The sequence below is a fragment of the Nothobranchius furzeri genome, chromosome 16 (assembly GCF_043380555.1).
Source record: "Nothobranchius furzeri strain GRZ-AD chromosome 16, NfurGRZ-RIMD1, whole genome shotgun sequence".
NCBI lineage: Eukaryota > Metazoa > Chordata > Actinopteri > Cyprinodontiformes > Nothobranchiidae > Nothobranchius > Nothobranchius furzeri.
Genome location: NC_091756.1, coordinates 28,482,272 through 28,506,225, shown reverse-complemented (window position 1 = coordinate 28,506,225; position 23,954 = coordinate 28,482,272). Strand labels below are relative to the sequence as shown.

Here is a 23,954-nt window from a genome sequence, read left to right as displayed (position 1 = left end):
TTAATTCAGTTTCTCGCTGACCCTCGAACCGGCCAATTCGGGAAAGAAGCATTTTTGAAACCATCTTCTCCTTTGTCCTCCTGTCAAAGCCTCTCTTCAACGCTGTGGCTGATACCAGACAACCAGCTCTTCTAAGAGCCAAGCAAACATCCGCCTTAGACACAAATAAGCATTCCAGCTTCCTGCCTTCACCTCGAAGGATCTCGGACTGGACGGGTCCCATCAGAACTGTCTACCCGGATCGAACGAGAACCTCCACACCAAGGATGTGTAGACTTGGCACAACAGATTGTGTCTGATGCTGTTTTTAATAAACAACTCTCTAGTTTAGAACCAAACAACAAATTCTTTTACACCCAGATTTCACATTTTCTCTCAGATACAAACAACGATTGCTACAACATCTAGCTTCCCTCACAACACCTCACATCCATCACACCACATTATTAATTTCTTCTCATGTATAAATTATTCGTTTAGGAAAAAGAATTAAACTCATTTTATAAACTATACACCTGACTCTGTCTGAATTAATATGAAGTGTGTTTATGGTCCCTAAAGAAGTAAAGAACCCTAGAATCTTCTGATTAAACTTTAAAAGATCAATCAGATTGATATTACATATTTGTATGGAATCATCACATCATATTGATCATAATTAATATGTATTAATTGCTACACACAACAACACGTTATTTGTTTTCAAAGTCTGCATCACTTAATTCCTTGTCAAGAAGGACTATTTAATAGGCTGGAAAAGATATATTATGAGGTAGGTCTGGGCGATAAAACAATAGCATTATACATTTCAAAATTACTTTAACCCATTCATGTTTTTACGGTATGCGCAGAAACTAAAGTTGTCCACCAGATGGGGTTGTCACATGTATTACACTGAGTCACATTTTTATGACTCCAGGTGGTACAGCTTCTTAAAGGGACATGAACCTTGCCAACCTACACACATCTTTTCATTTTTTATTATCAAATTTATTGACATGGGAAAAATGATGACGATAGGAGTCAAAAATTTTGATAACGATTAGGGATGCAATGATTCACTCAAATCACGATTCGATTCGATTCCCGATTTGAAGTTCACAATTCCGATTTTTTACGATTTTTGTCTTGTTGGTATTTCATTCACCCTTTTCATTTGTAAACATGGAGAAGCCAACATGCTGCCACACTGTTGACTTCAAACTGATTGGAGCATCCACTATCTCGAAGTTGCTTACTGTAGCCATGCTTGCCTCTAGTGGTGTGACTGACGGAAAATCTCACGGTTTGGATCGTTTCACGGTTTTCAGTCACGGATTGAGTCTTTTTTCGGATCAGCAGAAAGAAATACAGAAAACCCAGCAGTTTGGCACAATGTCTTTCGCAAGCAAGCATGCCATATTACGTAATATTCATGGCCGTTGTGAATCGATTTTCCTTTTTTCTACAACGATGGATACTTAAACTTGTTTGAACCGATTTTAAATCAATTCTTGAAGCATCATTACATCCCTAATAATGATACATTTCAGATTTATTGCCCAGCCCTAGTCTGGAGTGACTGCATCAGGTGAATTTGTGGCTAAAGACAGATCTACAAATCTAGACAAAATGTGATGAAGCCCCAAATATTACTACAATAATTTTAGGTCATAAATCCCAGTCATGTAGTGATACATTTATAATCCCATACAATGATTAAAAAAGACCAAATATTACAAACAAAAAGCACAAATAGCTCTAAAATGTTTTGATTCAAAGGCAAATAAATATTTCTTAGAAATGAGAAATTTCTTTCCATCACTTACCAGACAATTCCCTGTGCTCCGGACCCAATGGGTCTGAGGTTCTGGTAGCGCTTTAAAACTGTAAAAGTTGAGTCCCCTACATCTATACTGTAGTACTCCTTTTCACGCTTGTTCCGGTTCATGGTGAAGCCTTGGAGAAACGCCAAGACCAGGCATCCAAAAAGGCTTTCCTTCTCAAGATCTGCAGGGAGAAGAAAAAGGAAGAAACAAAGAATGAATAAATAAATCCAGATTCCCAGGATTAAATCTGACACGTTTCGAGCAGTTACTGGAGTCCATCATTCCCATATGTCAGCTGAGTGTGAAAACTGGCTCCACATGTCAAGAACCAACATTCAGACCACAGTTTGGACCACAGCCAATGAGGATGTTTTTTTTTCTTTTTCAATCTTGGCAAACAGTTCAGAAATAATCCAAGTATTTGTCTTGCTCAGCAGCGATGGGGGCCAAATTCTCAGTATGACCATGAAACCAGAGTCAGTTTATGAATCAAGTGATGCATTTGTGGGCAAATAATTTTCTATAGTATTATGTGAAACACGTCCTTGTTTTCTCAGAGCTTATCTAGCATGTGAATTAATAACCCAGTTGGAAAGCTCATTTGTTGGTTTCTTACAAGCCTCTTTTAGAAAACAATGCTGCCAATTTGCCGGCATCAGGTAGTTTAAGTGGTCAGACCGTGGCGATAATATGGTACTATTGTGTCCTTGTTATAAAAGATTACACAATGGTGGTATAAAAGGAGGTATGGGTTGCCTGCGCTGCCGCTGACTTCTGTTTATCTTGGGCGTAACTTGCTTTTTATTGCGATCGAAGCCGCACTCATTACGTTTTTTTTATGAGCTACTCCTAAAGGCTTCTGTCCTCCACAGTCTCTGTGCAGTCTTAGGTGATCTGAGCTCCAGCTCTAACGGAGAGAAGCTCGTGGAGCACTGCATTGCTCCAGTTAATCATCTAAACCCAAAAACGTGCGGCTTGTGTTTACTTTCATTTTCAATGTAGTTTCCTGCCAGTTGGCAGTAACTCCCCACGTGATCATGACACCTCCCTCTGTCCCACCAAGATGTATGCATTCACAAGTCTGGCATTGCAGTAATATTACTACCAAGCGTGGCGGCACATTCATAAGACACTATAGCGGCGGTATTACGCTGATTTGCCAGCATGGTGTGTCTTCTAAAAAGGGCTTTCGATGGTATCCTACTGTGAACTGCTAGAAAAAGTTCCTTATTGTGATGTCACAATGAGGGAAATTAGCATGCATGCGCTCACATACGCACGCACACCTGCACACGCACACCTGCACACGAACACACACACACACACACACACACACACACACACACACACACACACACACACAATGGTGAGTTCAAAGACTGAGAAGTCTGTCAGATGTTTTACATTCTTGTCTGTGGTGCATTCACTCCAGCCAATTTTTGGTACATCACAATGTTTTTCCTGTTACTCAACTTGTTGTTTATGTCCGCAATGACATGATTAATATCATAAAATCAGACCAGCCCTCCATTCTATACCAAAAGGGAGGCTCATCAATTATAATAATTACTGCAGCAGTGAAATCCATCGCCTGACCTGGCAGAGCTGTAAACTCAGGCTATGTGAAACCCAAAGGTCAGGGTGAAGAAGCGCTGATGGAGGCAGAAGCATTACAAGACTTTAGGCTGAGGATGACAATGACAAATCATTAGTCTGGTTTAGAGTGTTGAAGTGAGGAGGTAAGGTTAGAAATGATAACTTCATGTTTCACATACATTCGCTTCAACTCTGATGAAAGCAGAAAGCATGTTGCTGAGCAACACACTCAGAAAAGAAGAAAGTCTTCAAATGTCATCCCCTTTTAGTTAGAGGCATACTGCTCAGTGTCTGGTTCAGCAAACACTTGACCAGCTTTGATCAAATTTGTCACGTAGATCTTCGGATGTATGGGGCCAAATGTGGAGAACATCCTGCTCTACAGCAAAAACACAACAAGCTAGCAGTTATGGGAAGTGGATGTTTCTGCTGAGTTCATGGGATGCAATATCACCAGTTTTTTTAACATCCATTAAACTGGATCTATTACCCAAAGTGGGTTGGGACTTGCAGATTTGAGGAGGTATGTCTTCCTCATGTGTTAAACCAGCTTTTCTCAGGAACACCATTTCTCTGTGGCCATTACAACATTACTGATATACATAGGAAAGCAGGTCGGAGAAAGCACTACTTTTTGGTACGCTACATTAGCCACCCCAAGTTAGCTGCTATATTTGGAAATTTGGAAAACAAATGAGCTTATAGGTTCCATATCATGCTATTTTAAACCTCTGCAAAAAATGGTAGGCACAGTACATGATCAAATATTACCATTGGCACTATTCAGACATCATTTATCTTAGACTTGTTTAGACAAGCTTCTGCGATGTCACCAACGATTTATTATCAACCAGTTTTGCATTAATGTTTCACCAAGATCTTGCATTGATGATGGTAGAGTCAGACCACTGCACAAAGCCTTCTCCAACACATTCCAGAGATTCTCAATGGGGTTAAGGTCTGGACTCTGTGGTGGCCGATCCATGTGTGAAAATGATGTCTCATGGTCCCTGAACCACTCTGACTATTTTGAGCACAAAGAATCCTGGCATTGTCATCTTGGAATACGCCCATGCCATCAGGGAAGTAGGGCTGCTACAAACGACTATTTTAATAGTCGACTAATCACCAGTTTTGTTGACGACTGGTCGATGAATCATGTCATGCATAAAAGCATAGCTTATTGCACCAGGATGCTCTAGTATCCCCATCATTAGCTTCTAGTTTGAAGTGTGATCAGTTACGTGCCATCTAATAACGACATGATGATAGCTTATCAAACAACGTTTAATTAACTTAGTAGGGCTGCACGATATTAGGAAAACCTGCGATATCCGATAACAGTGCTTAATATTGCGATATCGATATTACTCACGATAAATGAACAAATACTAAAGTATGCAGTGTTGATGTTGTCTGGCGTGTGACGTCTGCTCTGGGTTCAAAGGAAACCAAAACTAATGCATGAATTCCATGACAACATAACATTTTTATTGCAAAAATATGCAGCTGCACCTGCTACTGTATTAGCAGCAAAACAACAAACTGCATGCATGCAGTTTCTCTGTGACTTTAAAACATCACCGCCACTATAAAACTTTTTCTGATGCTCCAAATACAGAAAAACATCCCTTACCAGGGTTTTTTGAACAAATAAAATAAAATCAGAAAATAAGTTTAAATGTTAAATAATAGTTAACATCACTTAAATGCAACAGCAAATTCTCTCATTGCTACTGAACATTTTCTCCACTTATGTGGTTATGATATAAGGCTGTTGCTGCAATTGGGAAGTGAACTGTGCTGGGCCAAACTAGGAGAATATTAAGATTTTCTGAGGGAAAGAGAAACACAATTGTCTACCTTTCAGAAGAGGAACTGGCAAGAAACTACATGGAAAATATGTGAAAACGTTTGGTTTTAACCCCAAATTGAACAAGTTTACCTGGATCTTAAAAAGCAGCTCAGATGATGAAACTGCAACTATGATTCTGATAACAAGCTAACAAATTGAACTAGCTCATAAATGAAAAATCACTTTGATGTGTGGGGGAACTTTTCCAGGCCCTCTTTAGCAGGGTGGGACTGGGAGGAGAGTGCTGTAGCCTTTTAGCTGGAAGCTAACCGGAGCCTGGGGCTACCGTCACCACCCGGTGGAACACCAGCGACATGGAGGTAGGTGGGTTGGTTCACCGGCACGTGTCGGAGTCAGCCCGGTTACTATCAGCTGCTTGACGACACCGAGTGGACTCACGTTCACGTTTGAAAGCAGCACTGATTCCAGAAACCTCTGCACAAAGTGCGTTCGTTAATCTGAGCCAGCATGACGAACAAGGGAAGCGAGCGGCAGCGGAAAGCGGGGACGGAGCGGAGATAGTGGAATTTTGGGGTAAGGGTCTACGTAGGGGGCGGGCGTATTACGTGAACGGACCCATCTGATTGGCCGCATATCAGAGGGGCTACATTTGATTGGTCAAATAATACTTCAGCGTAAAAAACAGAGCTGGATTACAAAAAGTTGAAGTATGACACGGATGGAAATGTTTGAACCAAACATTTATCGCCGTTTTTGACGTGCTTTGCGATGGGCCTATCACACGTCCTGTTATCGCGATGACGATAATTTTTCGATATATTGTGCAGCCCTATAACTTAGTAACCTGTTAATGCAAATGCTACAGTCAAATGGAGGTAGGCACCTAAAACCTAAATTTATTGTACTAAAATATAGACTTATGTAGGGCTGCTCGATTATGGCAAAAATAATAATCACGATTATTGTGACAGAAATTGAGATCTTGATTATTTAAGACGATTTTTCAATTTATATTGATTTTCTTTGTTTTTATTCAGTCATAAAATTGCTCAGGGCACAATCAGGACAAAAATAAATAAACAAGATGATCACTAAAATAACTCCTGATTCCCAGTATAAAAAGACCAATATACTTATAGCTCATAGTTTATGACCCAAGGGCTATAGACCTTGGTTTAACTCATTTAAGTCTAACCAGTACAGACTCAAATACCAATATCTTGCAAATACTGACAGCAAGAATTATACAGTGGCATTTATAATAAATAAATGCAAATAAATTGATGTTCACAAAATGTTGCATAACGTTTTAGTCGTGTCAAGGTGCTGTAGGAGAGTCCACTAGCACCGTGTCCTCAGAGAGATTAGTTATTATTTATCAGCGTGAGGAACTTATTTCTATCTATTTCTACCTTATTTGCCATTGCATTATACAAAAACTCTTTGAAGACTTGATTATTATTATTATTCTGAGCTACTAGACCAATCAATTTCCCTCTGGGATTAATAAAGTATTTTGAATTGAATTGAATTTATAAACTATTTGTTTACAGGTCCATCAGTTAATGTAATAATTGTCCCAACCACAGCTGCACCCCCCACCCCCCAACCCGGTCTCAGAGCAATCAGGGGCAAGCTGCACGAGTGTTTAGCGCACCGCACACGCACATTAGCCGTTTTTAGCGGCTCAGGAGTCCGCAGGTACGGTGTGCGTCACTCACTCTGGTTAATTCAACAGGGAGCCGGCTCTGAGAGCCATTTCTTTAGCGACTGACACATCACTACATCATTCCCTTTCCTAATGTCCTGAAGAACGGTCCGGAGCGCAGGCGGAGTGTTTAGCTAACCTGCAGGAACTGTCGACGACAGTTATCCAGAAAGTAGGTAAGGGTTACCAGAGATGTTTCTGAGGTGTTCGCTAGGTACTTTCAAGATTTAAAAAGTCAAGAAGGGGGTCTGAAAAACTGCTGGAAATAGCGTCAAAGTCGCTAAGTTGGCAACACTGTGGGAGGAGCGCTTCATTTTCAACTCAGGGCAGCGCAAGTGCGAAGAGCAAATAATCGGCTTGTTTTGTTTTTATAATCGTTCAAAACTCAGATCGTAATTGTGATTAAAATTTGATTAATTGAGCAGCCCTAGCCTTATGCTCACAAATGTATCAGCTAAAATAGTCATTTTGGGCTTTGTAACAAACTTGTCCATTGAAGAGGAGTGCTTTAACACTGTAACGTAGCGGGAGAAAATAAACCATTGGCATTTGTAACATTAGAGCAAATACATGACAAACATACACGTAACAAAATCCTCATACAACACTACTGTTGTTGTTACACCTATGAATACAAGTAACTCTCTGTAGATGTTAGTAGCAAACAAGAGGTAGTTAGCTTACAGAGACGACTCTTCGTTCTCCGCCATGACGCGTTTCCCTTTAAGGTACTTGTGCATTGCTGATGTGCTCCCGTGAAAAGAGAGTTTCACTTAGCAAATTTTGCACTCTGCGTGCTTCTCTTATGTCTTTGTAAAATGCTACCAAACTTTTGACCCACGTTGCCAAATTGTCATGATGTCTTCTTTCTCTGGTGATTCTGATTCGAAGGCTGATCTGGATGGCACTACTGCACATGTGCCTTGAGCAGAAAGCAGCCGCCAAAGGTACCGCAGCAGTTGATTAAAAAAAAGCTCATAGAATAAAACAACGCAGACTATTAAATTTATAGTCAACATCATTGTGACAAATCGACTAATTGTGGCAGCACTACAGGGAAGAAAATAACCCATTGATGGAATAACCTGGTTATTCGGTTTGTTCAGGTAGTCAGCTGACCTCATTCTTGGAGCACATGCTGTTGCTGAACCTAGACCTAGAATTGACTGCAGCAAGCCCAGATCATAGCACTGCCCTCACAGGCTTGTGCAGTAGGCACTAGGCATGACTTCATCTGCCTCTCTTCTTACCCTGATACGCCATTTATCTGGAACCAGTTTTTAATAAAGCGTTGGACAGTTCTTAAAGCTGATTTCCGGAGTTTTCCTCTTTCAGAAATTATGTATGATTTGTCAGAAATCCGTAAAAGTGATTATCTTATCATGTACTGTGATATAATATAAGCAATGCGTTTTTTTTTCCGCTAAGCACACCCCCTGCCCGGCAGAGCTCCGTGCAATATGAAACTGAGCGCCGACCAGAACTAACCAATAGCGTTAGACTACCGCGTAGATCACATATGTCAGAGTCAAGGCCCGCGGGCCAGATGCGGCCCGCGGAGCATTTTTATGTGGCCCGCAAGATAAATATCAAAAATATATTAAAACTGGCTCGCTGGCCAATTTCACCACAAAGACTTCAACTCCCATGATGCTGTGCGGCGTCAGCGCGGAGGCGACACGCCCCCTCCTTTGTGTTTTTTCCAGCCCGAGGCAGTCAGGGGTAGTTGGGTGTCTGCAGCTCCGCTGTCTCGGACAAACTACACTCCTCTCACTCAGCGCCGAGTTCACTCAGCTGTTTGCCGACGTTGAAGCCCAGAAACGGAGATTCTAGCTGCTCAGTAATGTGTTCACGACTTAAAGAGAAAGTTTTCCAACTAACGTCCAGACAGAGCCGATATAACTCCAGCGAGCAGCGACACGCTCAAACCAGCACGACTCTGTGGCTGCTGTCGTGTTTCCTCCGACACACAACAACGTGGTCAAGCTGCTCAGACATGTTAATCAGCACAAACCTATGTGAGCACCTGTTGTCATCTAATGTTGTCATTATTATGATGAAGATGAACAAAACAACAGGAGTCTCCTCAGCTCAGATCAACCCCATGATGCAGGTTTCTGGCTGGAACAGGTGAGCATCACAGTAAACCAGTGGAACAAACTGAGCTTTAAATATGTTGGTTTTCTGCTCTTTTTCTGCTCCAAAACATGAAAGTTAACAGGTGAGATGTTGGATTTTCATTTAAGATAAAATGATATTTTTATTTTGTTGTTGGCCCGTTAGGGCTGCTCGATTATGGCAAAAATAATAATCACGATTATGGTGACTGAAATTGAGATCACGATTATTTAGGACGATTTTTCAATTTATGTTGATTTTATTTGTTTTTATTCAGTCATAAAATTGCTCAGGGCACAATCAGGACAAAAATAAGAAACAAGATGATCACTAAAATAACTCCTGATTCCCAGTATAAAAAGACCAATATACTTATAGCTCATAGTTTATGACCCAAGGTCTATAGACCTTGGTTTAACTCATTTAAGTCTAACAGTACAGACCCAAATACCAATATCTTGCAAATACTGACAGCAAGAATTATACAGTGGCATTCATAACAAATACATGCAAATAAATTGATGTTCACAAAATGTTGCATAATACGTATTTAGTCGTGTCAATGTGCTGCTGGAGAGTGCACTAGCACCGTGTCCTCAGAGAGGTTAGTTATTATTTATCAGCGTGAGGAACTTATTTCTACCTTATTTATAAACTATTTATTTACAAGTCCATCAATTAATGTAATAATTGTCCCAACCACAGCTGCACCCCCCACCCCCCAACCCGGTCTCACAGCAATCAGGGCAAGCTGCTCGTGTGTTTAGCACGCTGCACGCGCACATTTAGCCGTTTTAGTGGCTCAGGAGTCCGCAGGTGCGGTGTGTGTGTCACTCACTCTGGTTAATCCAACAGGGAGCCGGCTCCGAGAGCTGTCTTTAGCGACCGACACATCACTACATCATTCCCTTTCCTAATGTCCTGAAGAACGGTCCGGAGAGCAGGCGGAGTGTTTAGCTAACCTGCAGGAAATGTCGACGACAGTTATCCAGAAAGTAGCTAAGGGTTACCAGAGATGTTTCTGAGGTGTTCGCTAGGTACTTTTAAGTTAAAAAGTCAAGAAGGGGGTCTGAAAAGCTGCTAGAAATAGCGTCAAAGTCACAAAGTTGGCAACACTGTGGGAGGAGCGCTTCATTTGCAACTCGGCGCAGCGCAGGCGGGAGGAGCAAATAATCGGCTTGTTTTGTTTTTTATAATCGTTCAAAACTCAGATCGTAATCGTGATTAAAATTCGATTAATTGAGCAGCCCTATGGCCCGTGAGAAAAGATTTAACCTACAGTAAACAGGAAGTGGAAAGTCTGCAGATAGATGAATAGAATAGAAAATCCCTTTATTGTTCCTCAGTGGGGAAAGCTAGATGTAACAGCAGCGACGACACGTATTACAGGAGAAAAAAAGGAGAATAAAAATAAGAAAAATGAATAAACAAGAAAACATAAATCCTGAATAGATTTAAAAAATGCTGAATATACCACAAGTAATGAATACCACTGATGCCTTTTATTTAAAACTGACTTGCTCTTGTGTAATTTGGTTATTCCACATTCAGTGTTAATGCAGAAATAAGTTTGTTTCCAAATTTAAAGGTTCAAAATTGCATATATGTTGATAAAGAAAATGTGCAAATTTGCCATCACTTTTTAAAAAAATATTAAGTTTGGCCCTCGACTCCGTCCCAGAGTTTCATTTCGGCCCCGTGTGAGTTTGAGTTTGACACCCCTGGCGTAGATGCTTCACACTTAAGGAGTACCTCGGCTAATGCAGAGTTGATGAACTTTTCACGGACAAGAAAGTCTCTAAAATATAAATATATGAAAACACAACATGACATGAGAATAATACTCGTAAAACAGCATGTTTTAGCTCTGTCACCTACAGATGCACATTTATAAACAGAAACGTGAAGTCGCCATCTTAAAAAAACAGAGGAACAGCGGTTTTGTGTGATACGCTTGTCAGCCAGTAGATGGTGCCATTGGATAAGAGAAATACTCCAGAAAGAAGCTTTAACCCAGTTTTAGTCATTTGTGCAATCTCCTTAGGTGTTTTCTCTGCTTAATGCCAAAGATCTGACCCTTCTCACACAGCTGAACATCTTTTCCACAACCATCAGATGTACCTTTCCACATGGTTAGGGTTTGCTCATGCAGTAATTGACCAATTGGAGGCTCCTACTAGGGCTGCAACAACGAATCGATAAATTCGATGAAAATCGATTACGAAAAGCGTTGGCAACGAATTGCGTCATCGATTCGTTGTGTCGCACAACTCTTCCAAAAGCGCCCCCCCCTTCCCGCCCGCCGTTGCGCGCAGACCAGAGCAAGTCAGATCAGCGCGAGGGAGAGCCGCAGATCAGCGCGAGGGAGAGCCGCAGATCAGCGCGAGGGAGAGCCGGCAGATCAGCGCGAGGGAGAGCCGGCAGATCAGCGCGAGGGAGAGCCGCAGATCAGCGCGAGGGAGAGCCGCAGATCAGCGCGAGGGAGAGCCGGCAGATCAGCGCGAGGGAGAGCCGCAGATCAGCGTGAGGGAGAGCCGGTACCGGCAGATCAGCGCGAGGGAGAGCCGCAGATCAGCGTGAGGGAGAGCCGGTACCGGCAGATCAGCGCGAGGGAGAGCCGCAGATCAGCACGAGGGAGAGCCGCAGATCAGCGCGAGGAAGAGCCGCAGATCAGCGCGAGGGAGAGCCGCAGATCAGCGCGAGGGAGAGCCGCAGATCAGCGTGAGGGAGAGCCGGTACCGGCAGATCAGCGCGAGGGAGAGCCGCAGATCAGCGCGAGGGAGAGCCGGCAGATCAGCGCGAGGGAGAGCCGGTACCGGCAGATCAGCGCGAGGGAGAGCCGCAGATCAGCGCGAGGGAGAGCCGCAGATCAGCGTGAGGGAGAGCCGGCAGATCAGCGCAAGGGAGAGCCGCAGATCAGCGTGAGGGAGAGCCAGTACCGGCAGATCAGCGCGAGGGAGAGCCGGCAGACTTGCGCTGCTGCGAACCGGTTCCGCATTGTTGCGCAGCGATCCAGGCAGCTGCTTCCAGCGCACGGTCCATTCTCAAAGTGGCGCAACCAAAAACCTATAATTAGCACACGATCGTTCATGTCTGCACATGTTCTCTATTTTCTGTCTTATTTGTGCCTGAAGCGCGCTACTGCGGAGCTCATCACCTGTGCTGTGGTGATGTCACCTCACGCAGCATCGAAAACGCGCTCTGCGCTTTTCGGTCAGGAGATCCCTTTGATCTGCTCAAAAGTAACTGATGAGATGAAAAGGTAAGAATCCAGGCAACAGATTTTCTGGACAATTAAGAGGAGATGCAGGAAGATGAGAGACAGACAGGACAGGAAAATAGTTAAATTAAAACAAGAAAACAAAACAAAGTGTTGAAAAGTCAAATGTAGGTAAACTACACGTTTTTACCTATAAAAAACAATAAGTTATACACATGTCATATTTATACATCTGATACAATTCAGATCACCTTCAAAACTCAGTCACACACCCAGGGCCGTTTCAAGACATTTTGGGGGCCAAGGCAAAATGCCCCCCCCCCCCACCCCACCCCACCCCCATAACTGGGCTCCCCAGAAGCCTCTGTGTAATTCATGCCCTCTCCAGTAGTGTTAGTTATACGGTGTTTATAAAAGTCCCTCAGACATTACTGACATGTTCTAATATTATCAGATGAAAAACTCAATTATCAGACATGCTGTCTCATCTGCTGCTTTTCTAAACTTGCAAAAAGTAACAAAACCATTTGAAAGCCACTATTTGTGGATTCTCTGAAAGTTTCCGTGGAGTGTGGGACAACTTATTTTTTCATTGATCCTATCGTCTAATCTCACAGCTGAAACAAGCATCCTTAATAATCTGTGCACAGGAAGCTTACCGATGCTGTAGTAAAACAAAAGGTATAATTTATTATTAATAAAACCTTGTTGCAGCACTAAAGCAGAAAAATTAGATTTTGCATTAAATATGCAAAATATTTACATATGAATTGTTTTAGAGCCCTTTAATTGGCAGAATCTGATATTAATTTAGTTCTTACAAAAAATGGGTCCCAACATGGTTTGTGTGGCGTTGCCATAGTGTGACGTCATAGGCACAGATCCCCTGTCCTCTTGTTTGGAAATGGAAATATGGTCACCCTACATTAAACAAACTGTCCACCTGGGCTTTTGCGCTGCACAGAGACGCTTCGCTGCCTACGACTGAACGTCAGTTGAGAGTCAGTCTCATGCAGACTGACCAATGAAGAGAGGGCCTCAAGTTAAGACCCTCTCCTCATTGGTCAGTCCACACGAGGTGGGTCAAAGGTTACTCTGGGCGGGTTACGTGTTGTCAGGCATTCAAGTATTGAGTATATTTACTGCATATTACAGTAAAATATTCTGTATGTGACCACATTATGGTGATCCTCGGGTCGTGATGATGGAGCCCTTGAATATTGTTGCCCAGGGTACAACAAAGTGTTAATCTGGCCCTGGTTCCGCCGTCACATTCCCACAGAAACTGGTTGATCACACCGGGGCCAGACTACTAGCATGTGGTTTTACAACCACAATGTCCTCAGAAGCAAAAACGCTTTTAAAAGGGAGGGAGGAGTCCTAACTGTTGCTGCAGGCGTGTTGTGTGAGAGTGCAGTTATATACTGGTTAATATATTTTTGGGTTCAGTTGCTTTCATGTGGCCTAATGTGAGTCTATTTGGGATCATTGGAATGATCAGCAGCATTTCTTGATGTGACTTTATGGCAGTTGCCCAGGGCATCATCGCAAGGAGGATGGCATTCATTTACTTTTGTTTTATTTGGTATTTTTTCAGTCATTTTTGGAAATAGTGAACAATTTTGATTAATTCACAGCCTATGTTTAATTACATTTAAAATAAATGTCAACAGATGAGATCAAACAAAACAGATGAGAATTGCCCTTAAGCTGTTTAACTTGGACCAAGCATTTTAGGTCACAGATAGATGTAGCTTAGGGTCTCTGTCTATACACCTTATAAGAAAATTTAGGTGATGGCATGTTGTTTTTCTGCTATTGAACTGTTTTCTAATAATGTTGTGTTAAATAAAGTGAAGGAAGGAGAGAAATAACGTTTCCCTAGCAGTTTTTAAAAATTTCCCCATGTAATCCGATTAATCGATTAATCGTGTCGAGACCCCCATCCGATTAATCGATTATCCAAATAATCGTTTGTTGCAGCCCTAGCTCCTACCTATTTGCTTAGTAAAACCCAGGTAGTGACTTCTAATAAAGTGGTTCTCTCACATTTGTCTAAAAACCAATAACATGACTCGGCGTGAAAGCAACTACTGGCCCACTAGTTTGTTGGTCTCACTTGGTCTCGCCAAACAGCTGCACTTCCCCGAGTCCTCCATTCTTTAGGCACTCGCATATATAGCAAGTGTTCCATGACCGTGATTGCATTCAAAACCTAGCTTGTTCTGCTGATTTGCTATAGCAGCTTTAACATCAACAAGAAGGCAGACGTGGTTTTAAAATTCTACTGAATCTTTTAATGTTGTTTAGAATTACTTTCATTAATTTACATTTAACAAAAACTATCATGAAAACAGAACCATTCAGAAAAAAAGTGCATGGATCATAACTGATATCATCACTGGAGTAGGGCTGGGCAATATGGACGAAAACTTATATCTCGATATCTTTTTGCTGAATTCCGATATACGATATATATCTCAATATTTTTCCTCCTGTAAAATATTTACAAGTTAACTCACTTCAAGCTATCTTGAGAAATTATACATAAATCAGTAGCTTAAATGCATACAAATGTATTGATTCTTGTCAAACTTTAACCTTAGTGCCTATTCTCTACCAGTCTGAGATTTAGAAACACACACACACACACACACACACACACACACACACACACACACACACACACACACACACACACACACACACACACACACACACACACACACACACACACACACACACACACACACACACACACACACACACACACACACACACACACACACACACACACACACACACACACACACACACCTCTAGCTCTCAACTGTGTGTGTATCAAATGTCCCACAGGCACTTTTTAATTATATATTTATAATTAATGTTAACTTATTTAACTTTCATCTAGAGGTGGCCATATCGTATATTTCTTGTCCAGAGAAAATAAAATATATCACGTTAAGCTAAATGTATTTCAGATTCAGATTTCAGATTTCAGATTTATTGGCCAAGTAAAATTGCATTTACAAGGAATTTGTCTTCGGTAGATGTTCGCTCTCTAAAACATACAACAACCATAATAAATGAGAATAAAAATACCTAAAAACACATAAGAACATGTATACCCACACACATGTTCATTTACGCACACACCTATATACATATATAAATACCCACACACACACGCACGCACGCACACACACACACATCCATAAGCATACTGATTAAGTATTAAAAACTATAGTAAAAGGATGGTAAAATAATCTACAGATTCAGGAGAGAAATGGCTGAAGGAAAGAAACTGTTCTTGTGTCTGGTAGTTTTTGTGTACAGTGATCTATAGCGTCTGCCAGATGGGAGGAGATGGAAGAGAGTAGATGCAGGATGTGTGGCATCTTGGACAATATTCACTGCCTTTTTCCTGGTCCTGCTAATGTACAGTTCCTGGACAGAGGGCAGTTGGGCATGATGATGTAATTGCATCTACTGAAGATCACATGGGTCATGCAGTGTGGAGTTATTAGTTATTAGGGCAAACATGGCTGGACTCTAACAGTATTCGCTCATATCAGCAATTATACTGTAATGACTCAAAGTCTCTGGTTGCTCTTTTATGAGTATTATTTTCATGCTACTGTCGCCGTAACCCACGCCTTACAAACTCTTAACTTTTTCAACAGAATCCCTCGTAACGGAGTATTTACTAGCATAGCAAACCAGAGTGGAAAAAAACGGAACAACATTTCTCTCCCGTTGAGCTCACCTTCAAAATAAAATGGTAACCCTATAGTTTACTACTTAAACCCTTTCAATATCTGTAGATGTTTCCTGATTACACAGGGGAGGGAGGGGTTTGGCTCATGTCTCCGCACAAGCAGGATGGATAAACAGAACTCTGTTGGCGTTGAACGTCCCCAAATAATTAAAAACCAGGACGCCAAACGCAAAGTTTAGAGCAGCACATTTACCCAGAGGCTCTGAGATTGAGCAAACTTGTGAGAATACATGTAAAAACCGCTTAGAGATGGAGCAACATGTCGCTAGCATAGCGGCTAATCGCTAGCATAGCAGTTTGACCAGTTTTATAGATATAAAGATATAAAGTCATCTTGTATCTTGTTTAAAAATTATATCGATATTTTAAAAATATCGATATATCGCCCAGCCCTACACTGGAGTAGTTTTTTCTTGTGCAACTGGTGTGTATTGCCATCGTTCTGCATCTTTCCTTGCACCATGTTTGTAACCCAAAGAAGATTGCAACAAAACATTTTTTTTATTAATGTAGCCTTTTTGTGATTGGTTGGAGCTGAAATCGACATTGAAACACAATTTTCACTAATCATACAGCTGTAAAGTGTAACACTCACTAGATTTTAGACTGCTTCGTGTTGAGCTCTTTACCCTTTCAGACAGTTTGAGCTTTTGTCACTGCAGGTTTTCACAGCTAAAATAACGCCTTTCCTTGGTGACGTTTAACCTTTTTTAACGAGCAGAAAAATGTCAACTGAATTAGACACTTCTGACGCGCTTCTTACAATATGTCGCATTAAATACACTTGATGTTGGACCATTTATCTGTATGTTGATTATAAGGAAGTCTTATCCTGGTTTCACAGACTTATTAACTCCCAGTATTGTTCCAGAAGTGCAGCGGTATGTTTTTCATGGCTTTAATCCTAGCAGTAGAGAAGAACAACATCATATATGACAACAAACAGCAATATCAAACGTGATTTCCCGCTTTGTGATTTAATGGCGGATGGCATAAACAAACCATGACCTGAAGTTTCAAGGGGTCTTGTGATCTCGAGTCCAGCGAAAAGCACAGCGAGGAAGCCGTGCCGCTGCCAAGACTCTCCCGACGTGAAAAGGACCACTTTGAAGTCTGCGATTAAACCGTTCTGCTGCCGTTTCACGCCACTGATGCTTCCAGTGTGAAACCGGGGTTAAAGAGGAACTTGGCAGTTTTGCTTTCTTTAATCATCCCCTAGAGTCAATTAGTAAAAATGAAAGTGAAACATCTCCTCGACTTGCGTTGGTCTTTCTAACACCTTAATCTAACAGCTGACATGTCTGCCCAGCCTTCCTTACTCTACAGGAGTAAATCATCACTAAATTAATGCAGGAAATAAGCTGGAATCAGACTGCAGCACCAGGTATGTCCGCTCAACTATTTTTAAGTCCCAACAGGGCGGCCCGCCAGTCTGAAGTTGAAAGTGGAATATTCTGGCCACAGGGGGAGATGGGGGCTGGATGGCCTTTCATTAACTCCGTAAAGGGTCATTTTAGCACATACTGGCTCAAGAAATTTGTTTAAAAATATGAAAAATTAGCAAAGTGTCAATTTAAATACCTCATGGGCTGCAAGCATGATCTCAGCAGTATCAGGGTGTGAAAATGATGCTCAGCATCCTGATGGAGTGTGTTGAGATGTTCACATCAACTGTTGGGACTCATCACATTGCTGCTAGTGTCCAACGAAGCACACTTGAAGAATCCGTAATCAGCACAAAAACACGTGAAAGTTGCAGCTTGATCATAGAAATCCCATCAGCCACAGCTGCAGTGGCTATTAGGCTGTTGTCTTGGATAACCAGGCGGAAACAAAGGCCAGATATAGCTTTTTGAACTGGAAGTCTGGTCCAGATCCTCACCACTACAGCTGCCCTTTGCACATCCTCTCCCAGGGGGAGATTGAGATGCTGCAGGTTTGTCCATCTCGCTCAGAATGCAGCCAGATTGTTACAATTATCAAAGACCTCTGGCTTATCCACGCTGCTGCGACCAACGTCCATCAGCAGCTTTGGATTTTCCTCCCTGACAGAAGAATGCCTGTTCAGCCAGAGTGTCGGCTGACATGAGCAGACAATTCTCCCCTGGATGTCTGGCGGGAACCATCAGGAGTATTTATGCTAAAGCATCCCACTAAGCCTGAACCTCGGGGATGTTAATGATATTTTATGGTTGACTAATTTGCAAGGGATTAAAGGAAATGACACCTGGGGAGGATTTGAAGCCAAGCCAACAACAACAACAACAACAACAACAACAACAAACAGCAGCAAAACGTGTTTCCCTAGTATCGACGTTCAGGTATTATAATAACCCAAAAAAAATCCTTCACAAAAGTCTGCTTTAGATATGTGATCCAAACTGGGGGTAGTAGCCTTTTTAAATATTCAGCTATGGGCCATGTCTGTACTTATGCTACTGGTTACCAAGCAGGAAAATAAGGCAGCTAGGAGGAGAGTTTCAAAAACGTTTCAAAAAGTACACCAGCATTCCCCAGTTCATCGCATGAGCTGCAGGGTGGCATTGGCTTTACGAATACATTAGAAAACTTTGCAACTCAACTCAAATTTATTTGTAAATCGCACCTTACAGGCAAAAAGATGCTACCAAGGCGCTACACTGATCAAGTAAAAACATAAAACATTAAGTCCAGAAAATAAAAACATTGTATCACAAGAGTGAGTGCACAAATCACTATAATTAAAACAATAAAACTAGTTAGAAAGGTTAAAAGACAGATCATAAAAGTAGGTTTTTAGCCTTGCCTTAAAAACCGCAACAGAGGTGGAGGCCCTTAAGCTGAGAGGAAGCTCGTTCAAAGCTTAGGACCTGCCACAGCAAAGGCCCTATCACCACGTGTCTTTAGGTGTGTTCTTGGGACCGAGAGGAGCATGAGGTTCTCCGAGCGGAGTGACCGTGCAAGGGTGTACGGTTGAAGTAGTGACACCAAGTAAGGAGGGGCCAAACCATTTAATGTTTTAAAGACCAATAAGAGTATTTTAAAACGAATCCTTACATCAATGGGCAGCCAATGAAGGGCAGCCAGGACAGGAGTAATGTGGTCATACTTGCGCCTGCCCTCTAAAAATCTGGCAGCAGCATTCTGCACCATTTGCATCCTCACTATTGAGCCCTTGCTCACACCGAATAAAACAGAGTTACAGTAGTCCAATCGCACCGCATTAGAAGCATGGACTACAGTCTCAAGATCATGACGCGACAAAAATAGTTTGATCTTTGCCAGCTGACGAAGGTGGAAAAAGGAGGTGGAGATCACTCCATTGATGTGGGTGTCAAAACTAAGGGCGCTATTCAGTTTAAAACCAAGATTAGTCACTGATGTAGTCAGCTGGCCATTGAATGACCCACAGTCAGTTAGGGAAGAGTCATAATGTATGCTTGGAGCAAACAATATAGCCTCTGTTATGTGATCATTTAGGCTCAGAAAATGTTCACTCATCCAGGTCTTGATCTCCCTCAAACAGTTAGTAAGAATAGAAATAGAGAGACCACTTGACGTGTTCAGAGGAAGGTACAGCTGACAATCGCCAGCATATAGGTGGAATTGAACTCCAAGCTCACGACAGATGTCACCTAAGGGCAGAATGTAAGCAGAAAACAACAGAGGTCCCAATATCGAGCCGTGTGGTACCCCCCCAGGGTAGATCAGAGTACTCTGAGGAATAACTTCCCATCCAAACACACATTTTTCTATTTGTCAGCTATGATCTAAACCACTCCAAGGCTAACCCTGAAATCCTGACATAATGATGAAGCAGCACTTCATGATCTATCGTGTCAAAGGCTGCCGTGAGGTCCAGCAGAAGTAACAACACAGAATTACCGCTATCAGTCACTAGATAAATGTCATTGAGCACTCTAACCAGTGCAGTCTCCGTGCTGTGTAGAGCTCTGAAGCCAGACTGGAAAGTCTCAAAAATGGTATTCTCATCCATAAAAACCAAGAGCTGGTGCTAAACACATTTCTCTAGTGCCTTACTTAAGAATGGACGTTTCAAAATCAGCCTGTAGTTTTCAGCCAGCGAAGCATCCAGTCCAGGCTTTTTGAGCAAAGGTTGAATAACCGCCTTTTTGAAATCGTCAGGGACTATACCAGAACTGAGACTCATGTTAATTATGTGCAATATTAAAGGGGCGAGTACTGGAAAGAGGCGCGTTGGCATCACTTCATCCGGTGAGCCGCTCGGTTTAGCCTTCCCATCGATCTTGATCAAATCACCTAATTTGTTGAAATGCTACCAAACCTCTGATGGCAGTAACAGAACGGTCACATACCGGTGCCCTAGACATGGTATCCCGGAGTAGGAATGGGTACCAAATTTGGTACTTTTTAAGGTACCGACCGAATTCCACAGTACCGACCGAGCACCGATTCACTTCCATTCCATTTAGCCTAAAATGTGTTATTTTGTAATTATGTTGTTTATTTGTTTACATTTTTTCCCTTTAGTCTTTAAAATACCTATATTTGCCCATAACTTCTTATTTTATGTCTGTTTGATCATCATTTAAAAATATTAGATCAGATGATACTCAGTACTCAAGTACCCTTCTAATCAGATACTTTTTTACCCTTACTTGAGTAATAAACCCTATATCAGGAAAATATTGTCCTCGGCTTGTGTCCTTCCAGTGAGCTTTGCAGATTTGGGAAAACGTCATCAGGCAGTAATCATTGTTAAATTCATAATTATTCTCGGAGAGAGACCAACTCTTATCTGCCCCTGGGAGCCCCGTAATGCATAGCATCATTTCAACATGGGGGTGTCCGCGACACGGTTTATATGCAGGTAGCGGCGCTGCGGCTGCTATTTATAGCGACTCGTTGCATTCTCCCTCAACCCAAATCCTCGGGTCACGCATTTTAGCTAAAACGCTAACGTTAACTTGCCTTGCGTTGACTGTAGAGTTGTGGGTGATGGTCACGCAGATGTGTCATGAGATTTGAAGCGTTGCTGCCTTTCACAGACACTTTTTCTGCATGTGCTGCAAACAGGATAGCCGTCTTCTATGAACTCCCTCGGCATTCTTCAAATATCTAAAATATGCCTGTACTTCCAACTTTGTCTTCTTTGAGGGATAATAAATGTCCTCCTGAGCGCTGTCGTCTCCTCCTTTGACCATTATTTTAGCTTTAGCTTCAAGAAAGTTTTGGTTGTAAACAACAAAGCGCGCATGTGCCGCCGGCAACTTCAGCCGATGATACGGTGGCTGGTAGGGGTCACCGCGCCTACACTGCAGCCACGGTAAACCCACCAAGATAATATAGTTTTTTAAAAAACAAGACGGTTATTATTATTGTCAACTTTTTTTTTTACGGGGTCTACCGCTACACTGGTTACCGTTGACAACCCTAGCTGATCGGTCTGCTTTGATCTATTTTGAAAATTCCGATCAAAACCGATAGGGGCACTATCGGCCGATTACGATCAAATGCCGATCCATCGGTGCATCCCTAAGAAAAATGAGTTGATCAGCCAGTCTGAACCCAAGAAATCACATTGGGGCCAAGTAAGAATAGAAAAAATATCTTTTATTCTTCCATTGTTCTCATTTGTAAATTGATCTGGATAAAAGCGTCTGCCGAATACATACCGTAAATCCTCTAATATTGGCCTGTATTCAATTAACGGCCGGGTATCATATTTTGGTCGGAGTCGGCGGAGGTGAATAATGGCCGTTTTTTTATTGTGGCCGGGTGGAATGTGGTAACAAGCAAGTACCACAGGGGGGCGGTTGTGTCATCCGTCTCACTTTTGATTTGCCAGTGACAGACCGCGAGGGCCACTTTAACCATGGCAGGTGCGGAGACGAAGAGGAGGTGAAAATTTGATATCAAGTTCAAAGAGAACGTGCTGATTATGCTGCAGAACACTCTGGGGAGCAATAGGGGTTGTATGAACTAGTCGACTTCACTATAGTGACTTTTTATGCCTGTCATCGACTAGTCGCTGTCACGTGATAATGACCGGCAAGACGCAGTCCTCGGAAAAGACAGCAGCCTGCTGTCAGCAGGTGACAAGCTCCTGCGTGTCGGGAAGCAACGCGCTGTGCCAGAGCGTCGGTACTGACACCCGCCGTAAAACTGACATTTAACCAAATTATGACCTTTACCCTCTTGCAATTTAACCTTCCCCTCACCCCCATCCTAACCTTAGCCAGCTTGCGCATGCAAAGCTCTGATTGTTGACGTGCTCCAGACATCTGCGTCCTGAACATGGCCACAGTAACATTATCAAATCAGGTGTTGCCACCTCAAAAACTAATTTAACACGCGATCGTTCATGTCGGCTCATTTCCTTTTATGTTTTCTGTCTTATTTGTGCCTGATGCTTTTCACTGCTGTGGAGCGGGGCGCATCACCTGTTTTGTCCTCCGGTGATGCACCTCACTGATGCGGCTGGCGCGCAGCGAGCACTCCGCTGTTTTTGCGGTCGGTAGATCTTTTAGAACTGCAGTTCAAAGGTAACTCATAAGGTGAATATATATGAACCCAGGTAGCAGTTTTTCTTTAGGATTTAGAGGAGATGCAGGAAGATAATAAACAAACAGGACAGAAAAATAGTCAAATAAAAACAAATTTGTTTTTGTACCTGGTGGTTGCAACAAACAGACACCACTGAAGGTAATCAGAAGTGAGGAACAGAAAATGAAATAATTATTTTAATGTTTAGAGCAGCAGGAACTCCAAGAGGCTGCAGGCGCATCAGTGAGTTTGAGGCCGCTGCGCAAGGGTAGGGGGGAGATGGCTGAAGCAGAAACTACAGTTGTTAAAAGAAATGTGTTTAACTTTGAAAATGTGGGCGCAATTTTAATTGTCAAAAACTCCAGCGAACCATTAGTTCATTTTGCTCAAATAGAAATTGAGGCCTGCCTCTAATTCTGGCCCTCCTTCCAATAAAGGCCTGGAGCTTGATGAGCTTGAGTCAAATACAGGCCCGGGCCTGTATTAGAGGATTTACGGTAAACATTGTTCTTTCATGTACACACTTTCACTTCAGACCACAATTTTCAAGCTAGTTAGGAAGTTACAGAAATATTATCTACTAAATGTACTTTATGAGAATCCAACAAAACCAATACCTGGAGCTCAAAGCTGTACATAAAACAGAAATCTGGATTGGCCTTCTAAACCAGAATCAGTGCATTTGAGATTGCAAGATAAGCATGAAGCCCAAGCTGTTGACACAGCAACAGAACAGAGGCAGGAGAAGCTACAAAATCATTTTCCCCTGTGACTTTCTCACTCCACTCCATCACACCACTTCACCCTGTTCAGGAAGTCAGGACCCAAGACATGACTGGCTCAGTTTGTTCAAAAACTAGACAAATGTTGTTTAGACCCAACAATTCCACCTCTGCGCACCACCTTTCACCGTTTGGTGCAGGAGTCAGATTTCCTGGTGCGTTTGGACCTTTTCTGCAGCAACAAGGCCCCGTCAGGACAACAGAAGCATGTCAGATCAATAAAAAAGGTGGATTTACAGGAGACACTCAAGTTGAAACCTGTGAGTCTCAACTTGCCAACAACTAGTGTGATCAGACTCCGAAGATATGTTGTTGGCTTTAAGCATTCTGCAGGGTTGTCACACCTAAAAACTCACTTTTCCTACAAAAGCGGGCTGATCTCCTCCTTCAATGCAACAGCGTCTCTTTTTGGGAGATACGCCAAGGTAACAATATCTGATAAGCCCACCTCCCCCGGCGTGTGGAGTGTTCAGTCACGCTGAAGGCTGTAAAACTTGATGTTAGGTAGAACCGAGCTGCATTCAATGCGTCAACGACTGCTTTGTGTTCACATGAAGGCTGTTATTCTGGGTTTATGAGCACGGGCTAAATGTCACGTCGTCCCAGCTGAACATTTCACTT

The 23,954-nt window shown here is 42.3% G+C and overlaps 1 protein-coding gene across 3 annotated transcripts in view; it reads right to left on the bottom strand.

Annotated features, from left to right (window-relative positions):
- Positions 1-23,954, bottom strand: part of mapk8b (mitogen-activated protein kinase 8b) — a 49,731-nt gene that overhangs the window by 25,218 nt on the left and 559 nt on the right. For all 3 annotated transcript variants that reach the window (XM_015963624.3, XM_015963623.3, XM_015963625.3), the window contains exon 2: positions 1,809-1,989. In XM_015963624.3, coding sequence (XP_015819110.1) covers positions 1,809-1,930 — 122 coding nt within the window. In that variant the 5' untranslated portion in view covers positions 1,931-1,989. The remainder of the gene's footprint in view (positions 1-1,808; positions 1,990-23,954) is intronic.